Source organism: Sminthopsis crassicaudata, chromosome 2 (genome assembly GCF_048593235.1).
Source record: "Sminthopsis crassicaudata isolate SCR6 chromosome 2, ASM4859323v1, whole genome shotgun sequence".
NCBI classification, from domain to species: Eukaryota; Metazoa; Chordata; class Mammalia; order Dasyuromorphia; family Dasyuridae; genus Sminthopsis; species Sminthopsis crassicaudata.
Window position 1 is genome coordinate 600,296,729 of NC_133618.1, and position 12,628 is coordinate 600,309,356.

The window sequence follows — 12,628 nt, forward strand, 5'->3', positions numbered from 1 at the left end:
AGCTCTTTATTAAGCTAGCATCTTAGTAATGATTGAAGAAAATGATTTAAAATATGAATGATTTAAATATAACTTATGTATTAACTTGAGATGAAAGACTCAGAGTACAAGGCACTTTCAGATCCTTGAGACAATTCTGGCTTTAGTGTGCCCTCTAAATGCCTAAAATATTTCTTCATTTATAATTTACCTACAATCTAGGGATTCATAACTTTTTTGTATCATGGATCCCTTTGGTAGTCCAGTGTAGTCTGCTGATCCCTAGTAAGAATAGATTTTTAAATGCAAAAATAAAATATAAAGAATTATAAAACAACTAATCCATATTGAAATAATTACAAAAATATTTTAAGACAAATTTGTAGACCTCTTCCCCCCATTAAGAATCCTTGCCTTGGGTTACCTAAAGCTTTATTATTATACATTGTGATTCTCTATAGTTCTCAAACCTCACCCTTTCATGTCTATATCCAAAAAGAAAGCTTTTTTTAAAAATTTCATATGAGTCATAGAATCTTAGAGTTGAGAGGGATCTTTAAAATTAACTAATCTAATTTCCTCTCTAATGGTCTTACAGATTCTACTTGAATACTTTTATTGGTGGGGAACTAAATAACTAATAAATCAGACTTCCATTTTTGGGACAAGTCTAATGCTTAGAAAATTTTATATATTTAGTAAAATCTACTTGTATGTAAATTCCATTTTGTTCTATTTTCCCCCATGAATATACAAAACAAATCTAATATTATTTCTATATAACAATATTAACAATATTTTCAATATTTGAAGACAGTTATAATGAATGCCCTAACTGCTTCACTTCTCTAAAAGTCTGAATATACCTATCTTTTTCACCATTCTTCACTTTTAAGTAACTCTTATTGCCTTAAAAAAAAAAGCTCTTTTTCATTTTGAACTAAAATCTGTCTCTTTATTTTGATTGCTGGTTCAGATAAATAGAGTAAACTTCCTCTCTTTCAAGGGAAGCAGTTTTCATTGGTAATAACCCTTTTAATTTTATTACAGTGTTGCCTGTTGCAGATTCAAATCCTCCATCATCAGGAATTAATGACAACTCAATTTCAAGTACAGGTGAGTCACTGTGTATAAGTGAATACAATGATAAATTAAATGATATCTTTTGCACTCTAATCTTCATCATTTTTGTGTGTTAAGATAAACCTCCAGTAAGACTAGTAAATGGGAAAGAAAAATGTTCAGGTGAGGTGGAAATTTATTACCAAGGAACACTTGGAGCTGGAGGAAACAGATATGGTGTGCAGGCAGCTCTGCTGTGGACAGGTTCTTTCTGCCCTCTGTGGGGCCCACTTTGGGCCAGTCTCAGGGAAAATTCTCCTAGATAATGTGCAGTGCACTGGAGGGGAAGGTCACTTGGCTCAATGCTCCCATGATGACTGGTTCAAACACAACTGTGGCCACGAAGAAGATACCAGTGTCATCTGTGCAGGTATTTTTTTCTCTCTATAAAGCTCATTTTAGGTATGAATCAGATCCATAGTCTCATCAATAAATAACCATGATGACTTCAGCTATTTTAATTTCTAGAATTCACCATTTTATCAGATAAGCCAAATGAGCTTCTTATTTTTCTTGGTAATTTTTGTACCTAACCACCCAAACATAGCAGATAAAAAGAAATAACTGGAAAGATAGCATATGAAACTGTCCATGTTCTACAGGAAAACACACAATAATCAGGTTTTCTACAATTACAATGTGGTTTTGAAGTTAATAGATTTTTCTTTGGTTAATTCAAAAATCATAAACTGACTTAAATGATTCATCTAATAATGCTCTAAAGAAATGGGTAACATGTTTTTTTAAACATATGGATCATATTAGGCATTTGGATTCAGAGTCAACTTTTAATGGTTTTGTTAATGGAGTGCTAGAATAAACAATCCAAAAGCAGCTAATCCAAAGAATCTCTAATATTTAGCTTTGGATAGCATATTTGTTTAAATTTTCCATCAGATTTACATTCCAGGTTATATTTTGGTGAAGTTAATATTGAAGTGTTAATTTGCATCCCTAATAATGAATTATCTGATAGAGTTGAGAAGAATTTGAAATTTAAGGTACTTATTCCTAGAAAATCTATGGGATTAAAATTTAGCCCTAAGAAATCCATAAAATGGATTATAGACTTGAATATAGTTGAGTTGATTTTTTTATTGGACCAAATTGTCATTGATTTCTGATTACATATAGAATAAAAATTTCATTCAATGTGGCCCATCCAATGGTGATGTCAACTGCACCTTGAGCATTTTACATTAACATAAGCATTGACTCAATAGTCCTGAAATTGCCTAAATTCTAGGGACTTTAAAGGTTAACTTTGATATTACAAAGAAGACAAATGCAAGGTCATATATTAGATGATGGATAATTTACTTTAAATGTGGATTTATTTATAAAAACAAACATGATTGGTAGAAAATATCAAAAGAAATAGCCCATTACTTTCTTTTATTTAAATCATTGTTTCCAAGTTTTCTTGCATCTGTTCCAAGCTAATTAAACCTTTACTAAGAAGTCTTTTATATTTAAATGTAGAATTACCATCTGCCATCTCAGCACCTCCATCACTTGTACCCATTGACCACTCCATTACCCAACCAGGTAGGTGAACTTTACTGACACTGCATTTCCCCCTCCCCTCATAATGACCTTTGTTTCTGATCTACTCATACTTTTACAATTCAACTTTGATTGCATTAAATGAATTTGACAAAGATCTATTAAGATACCTTGCATATCCCCGGTGGCACAAATAAAAAAAAAAGGTTCTTGCCCTCAGAGAACTTACATGGAACTGTGGAGTATGACACATAAACAGATGAATAAATAAAAGCTTACTTAACCAAAAATAATGAACTAGGAGACTCAAAATAATCTGTTAAGATGCAACACAAAAGGATCCTTTCATTTTTCCCTTCCAATCATATCTAATAGTCTAACACTTACTATATCCTATTAGATTTATTCCCACAATATCTCAATGATCTTCCTCTCCATGACCAATGCCAATAGTCTAGTCAGGATGACCTGTGTTCAAGTAGTTCCTCTGACATATACTGGTTATGTGACCTTGGCAATTTTCTTAGTCTCTCAGAGCTCCAGCATTTCTCTAAAATGCTAGATTTTATCTGAATAGCTCATTGCATCAGTGGAAGAAGCTTCAAAATCTAAACTTCCCCATATTCATAAAATCACATATTAATAATTATCTGCCCCCAGAAAAGTGTTTTTATCTCATGATCTTATTTCCAACCACCTAGATTATTGTTTTTGTCTTTTTCTAGGTCTTCCCATTTCCAATCTCTCTCTTCCATCATTCTTTCTCCTTCCTACCCCAATCCATCATATTCTACCTTCCTGCTTGGATCTGTTGATGTCTCTCTTGTGCTCAGAAGCCCACTACATTCAAACTTCTCTCATTGAATCACAACAAAGCTCCAGGCTATCTTTACAATATCTCCTGTAGTCTATCCTATTTTTGGCATCTAAGTAGCACAGTAGATAGACTTCTGGGCCAGGAGTAAGGAAGAACTGAATTCAAATCCAGCTTCAGACACTTAGTAGCTATGTGATCCTGGCCAACTCACTTAAGTTCTATTTGCCCCGATTTCTTCAACTGTGAAATAGGGATGGTAATATTACTACTTCCTAGGGTTCTTGTAAAGATAAAATGAGATAATACTTGTAAAGTGCTAAGCAATACCTGGCAAGCAATAAATATTTAATAAATGCTTATTTTCTCCCTTCTACACCTCAACCAAACTGGATGAGCACACATTTTTTTGCCTTTGTTCAAGCTATTTCCAGTATTTGGAGAATCCTCTCTCCCTTTCTTCACCTATTGGATATCCTACCAATCCCTTAATGCCAATTCCAAATGTCATCTCTTCCAGAAATCCTTAATTGACACTTTCTGATTGATGAGGGCCTACCTTCTTAGACTTTATATGTTATTTTATTTTGTAATTTTCTTACATACTTACCTATGTAATACGTGATTTTACACTTTTGCATTGGTATCATCCCTTTTCCATCATGCCATAAGATACTGAGATACTATACCTATTAAAACCTTCTTCATATATATCTTCTTCATAAGCTGGTAAACAGGTCCTTAACATATACTTAGTGTTGTTGTTTTGTTGCTGCAATAAGTAGAATCTCTCATAATATCCTTGTGAACAGCTTCAATAACTGAAAGCTTGTTGGTAGCATAGTTAGGAAAGTTTGGAATTAGCTGACTAGCCAGACCAAAAAATATAACCATTTTCCATGTCAATGTAAATTAGGAACTCCAGTGGAGTGTCCCAAAAATCTGTCTTTGGCCCTATTCTGTTTGATTTTTTTTTTTGTTATCAGTGAGTTATACAAAGGCATAAATACCATTCTTATCCATTTTTGTATGCCAACAGGAATATGTAATACCTTGGATTACAGAATAAGAATCCAAAATCTCACAGTGGGATGAATCAAAAATTAATTTAATGTAATGCTCTACAATTGGGCACCTAGAATCAGCTTGGAAAGTATAGAATGAGAGAGTCATGATTAGATAAATTTAGCCCAAAAAAGATCTGAGGATTTTATTGTAATACAAGCCCAATTTTGGTTGTGACATTGTAGCCCCCAAAAGTTAACATAATCTTACCTAGCATTAAGAGCCAATCAAATCTAGGACTAGAAAAACAATTATCCTGTTGCACTTTGCACATTTTAGATCATGTGTAGGGTAAAGGTCTCAAACATATGGCCCAGAGTCTCATGCAACCCACGGCACTTTCAAATACAGCCAGAACCAAATTAAAATGTATTTGGGAAATCCTTTACTAAATTTAAAATACAATGAAATGTAGATAATATTAAATTTTAAAATGAATTCAATATGTGGCTTGCAGGGATCCTATCCATGGTTCAGCAACTCCTATTTCTAGCTGAGATTGACATCTCTCTAGAGCATTGGTTTTGGTTCTTTTGCTACATTTTATAAAGGGCACTCATAAACTAGAGAATATTAAGGGGGAATCCAAAATGGTGAAGGAATTACACATGATTCCATAATAGAATGGATTGAAAGAAATAGAAAAGAGAGATCATGAAAGATATAAGAGAGGAAGCTGGATTTACATTTCCTTATTGGCTCCAGAACCAAGCAGAAATAAAAGCAAAATGTGGAAAGTTCAGAGTCAATTTTGGCTATTTGTAAGAAATTTGTCTTAGTATTAGAACTGTCTCAAGCTTGACAGGTAAAGAGCTCACTGTCATTCTTGCAATGGAAGCTTTGTGACCAGTTGTGAGATTCTTTTAAAGATATAGGTTGCATAGGTTCTTTCCACTCTAATATTCTATTATTCTATGGAATAAAAGGGGCAACTAGGTGGTATAATAGATGGAGAACCAAACCTGAAGTCAAGACTCATCTTTGTCAGTTCAAATCTGACATCAGATATTTATCAGTTGTATGGCCCCAGGCAGGTCACTTAACTCCACTGGCCTCAGTTTCCCCATCTGTCAAATGAACTGGAGAAGAAAACGACAAACTACTCCAGTATCTCTGCCAAAGAAACTCCAAATGGGATTATGAAGAGTTGAATATGACTAAACTATAATAATTAAAATGAAGATAATGATAATTTTCATCATAGAATACTATAACTAGATGGGAAAATCAAGCATTATCTAGTCTAATCTGTTCACTTTATGTACAAGAAAACTGAAGCTCTGGGAAATTAGTCATTTGCTTAATTTTACATAGCTAATAAATGTATGGTTGGGTTATTACCAAGGTACATTTTAAAATAGGAAAGCCTAATACTTATATGGTAGGCCATCATTCTCCAAGACATTATACATGAGATAGAATTTTAGATACTTTATAGCATTTATTCATGATAGCTCCTTAAAGTTTTGATAAAATATTATTACTACCATGGCGTGATGGGGGAGGGGCCTGTACTTAACATAAGAAAACTGGGTCACAATTTGGACTTCTCTAGTTTACAGCCTAAGATCCTAGGCATGTCATTTAACAAGTATGAGTCTGAGCTATCTCAACTGTACAACTCAACAGAGGTCAATAGTGATCATACCATTTGTACAACCTATTTCAGAATTAAAAGAAAGCACTTTATGGTGATAAACTCCTATCTAAACATAATTATTTATTATAATTGTCATTGCTATTATTTTGCTTCAAAAACTGACATAGTTATGTTAATTTCTAAGACATCAACAAATGAGAAAAAAATGTATTCTTTCATCTCTTGACTATGTTTCCCTGATTCAAGGTCACTACAATGAGTTATAATATTATTATAATTATTAATAGTTATTAATTCTATTACTTTCCTTTGGTTGTGTCTCATTAACTTGAGATAAATCGATTCTTCTGAATTTCTGCATCAAATGGGTAGAATTAGTGCAGTGGAAAATGAATGTGTTATGCTTCATGTATTAATCTTCATTATTTTTATGTACATAGAGGACCAGCCTCCTGTGAGACTGGTAAATGGAACTGGAAGATGTTCAGGTCGGGTGGAAGTTTACTACCAAGGAACCTGGGGGACAGTGTGTGATGACCACTGGGAGCTGAAGGAAGCAGGTGTGGTATGCAGGCAGCTCGGCTGTGGACAGGCTCTTTCTGCCCTCCGTGGGGCCCACTTTGGCCCAGGCTTAGGGAAAATTCTCCTGGACAATGTGCAGTGCAATGGAGATGAAAGTCACCTGGCTCAGTGCTCCCATGATGACTGGTTTACCCACAATTGTGGTCATAGAGAAGATGCCAGTGTGATCTGTTCAGGTGAGTGAATGTTCCCTCTCTTAAAACCTCAAATCTCCTGCTTCAGAGAAAGACTGCTCACAGTCTCACACAGTACAATGATTTTTTGCCAGAGATAATTTATGATAACATGTTTTGAAAGACTAGACTTATGCATTCTTGAAAATTTATGCTTTGTATATTTTCATGCTATTGTAGCCAAGATAATTGGTTCTTTACTGATTTTCAAATTATTTTTATCATAAAATCTTCAAGCCCTATTTATCCAAATGACTTGTTATCATTACTCTAAAACAGAGTATGGATAGGAATTGATGTAAATGATTTTATTTATTGCTCTTCCAAAAATTTATCATTTTAAAAATAGTAAATATTTCCTACATATTTAATATTTAACAATTCAATAAGAATTTATTAAATACTTACTACACTAAATAATAAAGCTACTTTGGAGTAATATAAAGAATTTAATAAGGATAGTATAAGGAACTTTGTAAGACAAAGGCAGAAAACAGTCCCTGGTCTCAAGGTGATTACATCCTACTGGAGATTTCTTCCTGGTGTATTGTTCAAAGCCTAAGCTCTCTATATGCCTTTCATGTAAAGATAGTGGTCCTCAAAAACTACCAAAGGATAGAGAGCTGCAAATGAGAGCATATTGGAATAATATAATTTGTGATGAGAAGCAATATGAGATAAAGGACAAAGGATTAGCATCAGTCATGAAGAACTTCCTGAAGGCTTTCTTCTATTATAAACTAGTTATATGACTATGGGCAAGGGCTCCATTCCCCAATTTTTTGAGAATGTAAGTGACAAATTACCAAATTGCATCAGTGGAAAGAACTTCTACATTTATATTTTTCTTAGAAAGGAAAGGAAGGAAAAAAAGTGACAAAATAATTTGTACAAAATACATTGTACAAAATACAATGTCCCTCATCATATTCCTCTATCTATATAAATAACAAATATTCATTTCTCTTCTTTGGGACCAAGTTCTGCCACTATTATACAAAATTACAGATTTTGTTTTGTTGTTTCTATTTATATTAATTTAATCCTTGTGTATTTTGCTTTTCTGGATCTGCTTATTTCATTTACAGCATTTCATACTGAATATCTTCCCATTTATCTTCATTCTATTCATCTTTTCTTTCTGCATAGTAATATCCCACTATATTCACATTTATAATTTGTTTAACGATTCCTTAATCCATGGACTTCAACTTTCTTTCTAATTCTTTTCTACTGCAAAAAAAAAATATTGCTGTGAATATTTATGGTGAATATGGAGCTTTTGTTATTCTTTTTTTAACACTGTGATAGGCTAGCAGAATCTCAGCATCAAACACTTGGGATATTTTAGTTATTTTCTAAACATAATTCCAGATTGTTTTGCAGAATAGTTGGACTAATTCATAGATCCACCAGAGAAATACGGGTGTATTTTTCTAAATGCCCTTCAACATTGATTATTGCCATTTCTTGTCTTTTTAACCTGTGTTGCTAAATATAAGTGAAATCTCAAAATTATTTTGATTTGTTTTTCTCAGTGATCTGAAACCCTTTTATATCTTTAATAGTTTGTAAATCTTTTAAGAATTATCTGTTAATATCTTTAAATTTTCATGCAAAAGCACCTAAATTTCATGAAATGGAAATTATCTGGTTTATCTTTTCTCTCTTACTTTCTAAAGCAATCAGATATCAGATGGTTAATTTATAGCTGAGAAACTGATTCTCCATATAATAACTGAGAGGAAATAAGGTGTGATTACTCAAAAAACTGAACTTGATAGAATATCAAATTAATACATATATTGAGAGAATGCTAAGGGCTTCAGTAATTTTTTTACAGAGACAATTGCGATTAAGTGACTTGCCCAAGGTCACACAGCTAGGAAGTGTTAAGTGTCTGATATCAGATTTGAACTCAGATCTGACCTTAGGGCTGGTCCTCTATCCAGTGCACCACCTAGCTGTCCCTTCAGTCATTTATTTTTACTTCATATTTCACAAAAAAACAATAATGTAACAATGTTTTTCTCTAACAAATAAAAGCAGAATCTTCCTCCTCATCATCATCATCAGTGTCACCTTTGTCAACATCATCATTACCAGTATCACCATCATTATCACCTATAAAAATTCCTAATCCATCTGGTAAGTACAAATGTGCCTATGAATTCTAGCCAATGCACATTGTTATTTCAATAAAATAACGTTATTTTTATGATTTTACACATACTCAGAGGGAAATATTCAGATAACAAACCTAAAATATTCAATCAAATTATACTAACAAACATCAGGATAATTGGTGTGGTGGCTTTGTGGGAAGAGAGAAGAGAAGATCTCAGAGATATATGAAGACAGAATTAGCATATTCTGACAAATTATTGGATTAGGAAGATGATAAAGTATGAAAAATTAAATTAGATATGACTCCAAAGTTATGAATTTGTAGTATTGGAAGGATTGATGGACAATGGGATGTTAGAAGACATGTAAGGTCCAGAAAAAAGAAAATTCTATTGTAAAGTGTTGAGATTGGGGACATTGAGGTAGAAATGTCCAATAGAAAATTGGTGACACAAAACTTGAATTCATAAAGAAGATATGGATTGGTTGTATAAATTTATGAATCATTTCTATAAAGATGATGAAAGAAAGATAAAGTAAATGTATTCCTATAAATTTAATAACATTTATTTTTTAAAAGGGGATGAATAAAATTGAGTTCTCTTTTCTAGTTAGGATTTTGATTTTATTTTTCTCCCAGGGATAGTAAGCAGTTGACCTGTAGCCAGAATGTTGAAAGGTATGGTCTATGTCCTTGCAGATTTTTGATGGTCTATGTGAAGTGAAATAGCATAAATGCATAGTAGAACCAGTCAGTATAATCTTGTGATTCTCTCTAGTAATCATCATATGAATATGAACAAAGATGGCAGAGAATAGTGGTTAAGTTATTGAAGTTTGGAAAGGGATAAATAGAAATGAGACAAGAGGCAAAATGATCCAAAGGTAGAGGATAGTTTAATAATGGACTGCTTTATTACAGTGTCAAGATCACAAAGGAAGATAAAATGTAGTCAAAACAGTGTTAACAGAAAAATTAAAGTTCAATAGGATCACTGGACGATACACTAAAGACAAAGACTAATTTCATGAAGACTGAAGTACAGAAATAGAAGGATAGGAGATTATAAGCAAAGAGGAATTTCAGAATTCTGGATCATGGAACTAGAATGATTATGGTTGATGACAAGATAAATGCTATAGCCACTGCTATTTGTAGTTGAAGTAGAGTGAATGTATAGGGCTTGGGATTTAACCACATTAAGGAATCCAGGATCTTTGAAAATACAACATATATAGTAGGGTACTCTAAGATAAAGGTGGAAAGGAAGACTTCTGTATTAGAAGGGAAGAGTTCTGTATTAGACTCCTTGAGAAAGGCAGGAAAGAATCCTGGAGATTGGCAGATAATTATTTCTAAGATTTAGATAAGGTGATATAGCTCTATGTCATGGGAAGTATATTGAGAAATGTGATAGAAAAACAAAAGAAAGCATTAAAAGTTATTTTAATTAGGGAAATGAGAGGAATTGGACCTTTTCTCCCAACTAGGATTTTGATTTGATTTTTCTCCCCAGGAATGGTCATCAGGTGACCCAGTGACCAACATATTGAAATATTTCATCTATGTTCTTGCTGATTTTTTTAGGTCTGAAGTATAATCAATTTATTCATCTTCTTTTGCAAAGGCATCTCTGTCTGAGGCTTCAATTTGCATATTTATTTGCTCCCTGAGATGGTAGAGAATCACCAGAGGATTCTGGTTTTTGGTCAGATCCAGTTTCAGTTTACCAGGTTGTATGGGCCATGTTGGAATCCTCAGGTGATGACTTGTTTGACTATAGTTACTATTAGTGTCATTAACTGATAGTCAATCCCAACTCTCTTGAGGACCAGATCAATGTTCTTTCTACAACAGAAAACCATATTAAACTCAGTGAAAAAAAACAAGTAGTGGTCACTTCACCTATCAATATCTCAAGGAAGTCTTTAAGACAATATGTTTCAGGGAAGATGATGATCTGCATTGGTAAAGAGAGTTCTTCAGAGAGATCTCTTTATCCAAATAAAGTAATAAGTACAATACATTTTTTAATCTAAAGAGGTAATTTAAAGTAGATATCTTGAAAATTTGGGAAATAATAATGACTGAGGGAAAGTAATTATAAATGCTTGATCTCCTGACCATCACACATTTGCTTTTTTTTTTAGAAGACATGCCTCTTGTACGATTGGTAAATGGAACTGGAAAATGTTCAGGTCGGGTGGAAATTTACTACCAGGGAATCTGGGGGACAGTGTGTGATGACCACTGGGATCTGGAGGAAGCAGGTGTGGTATGCAAGCAGCTTGGCTGTGGCCAAGCTCTTTCTGCCCTCCGTGGGGCCCACTTTGGCCCAGGCTCAGGAAAAATTCTCCTGGACAATGTGCAGTGCAGTGGAGGGGAAAGTCACCTGGCTCAGTGCTCCCATGATGACTGGTTCAAACACAACTGTGGCCACAAAGAAGATGCCAGTGTCATCTGTGAAGGTGAGTGTTTGTTCTTTCTCTTAAAATTATAAATCTCTTGCTTAATGCACATAATTCAAACAGTTTTAATGTTATAGATATGTTTTAATGACCTGCTCCAGTATTTAATATTTTCATCTTTCTTGAATTAAATGATTTGTTCAAAAAGTCACACAGGTGAAAGAAGTAGGATTTGAATCCTGGTCCTCTTATGGACCTAGGAGTATTCTAGAGTAGAAGTTCTTAAATCACACAAAATCTCCAAAACTCTTTCAGGGGGTCTTGTGAGTTCAAAATAATTTTGTAGTAATACCATTATTTCCTTTATTATTGCCTATTAAAGCATTCCTCCCTTTTACTACTACATATTTACTTCTACATATGAGGCCAGTTTTTCTTCATATACTTCAATCAAAAGAACATATCTCAAAAAATTGAATGGAACAAAGACATAATGATAATCCAACTTTTTTAATTAAGAAAGACATTAAAGAGATTTGCAAGCAAAAAAAAATATTTTCATCTTTCTGCACTCAACCTGATGCTATATCCCTAAAATATCTTTTATTTGTACATATTTCCAACTGGAACATATTCACATTTTTCTATAGAAAAGTCAGCTTTGTTTATTCAAGTGACTCATTATCATTATTCCAAAAATGGACTTGGGTCAGAATTGATGAGGATTGTTTTTCTTGTTGTTCCAAGGTAATCATTCTTCCTTTGGTTACAATTTTTTCTACAAACTTCATATTGAATTCAATTTGAGTGTTGTTATTATGAAAGAGGCACTGTGGGATACAAAGACAGAAAGAAAACTGTCCCTTCCCTCACAAAAGCTTACATTTGATTGATGGTTCCATTCCATTCCATTCCACTTCAAGACATAGAACATGATATGCTTTTCACCTCTTTTACTTATTACTCTCAATGTTAAATTATTCCATAAGCATTGTAGTTTGGGGTATGTTCCCAAATTCAATAGCATATAAAACATTTTTCTTTTATTCCAATTGGCAGCTCATTCATTCTAATCCTCTTGAGTAGTAAATACAATTGATTTGCAACAATCTATATAATCGTTAGTATTTTCCTAAAGCACATTCTAGGTTTGCTGAGACTCTTTAAGAGTAGAGTATATTTATTGCTATAAAGTAGTCTTTCCCTACTGACATTCCCAAGGAATCACCCTAGTGGCAGGGTAAGAGTCCT

General features: G+C 33.3%; 1 protein-coding gene across 1 annotated transcript in view; it reads left to right on the top strand.

Moving 5' to 3' along the window:
- The window catches only part of LOC141552985 (scavenger receptor cysteine-rich domain-containing protein DMBT1-like), a 62,848-nt gene that overhangs the window by 17,552 nt on the left and 32,668 nt on the right, over window positions 1–12,628 (top strand). The window contains exons 8-12 of the mRNA XM_074284862.1: window positions 1,030–1,095; window positions 1,180–1,305; window positions 2,584–2,649; window positions 6,527–6,844; window positions 11,120–11,437. Coding sequence (XP_074140963.1) covers window positions 1,030–1,095; window positions 1,180–1,305; window positions 2,584–2,649; window positions 6,527–6,844; window positions 11,120–11,437 — 894 coding nt within the window. The remainder of the gene's footprint in view (window positions 1–1,029; window positions 1,096–1,179; window positions 1,306–2,583; window positions 2,650–6,526; window positions 6,845–11,119; window positions 11,438–12,628) is intronic.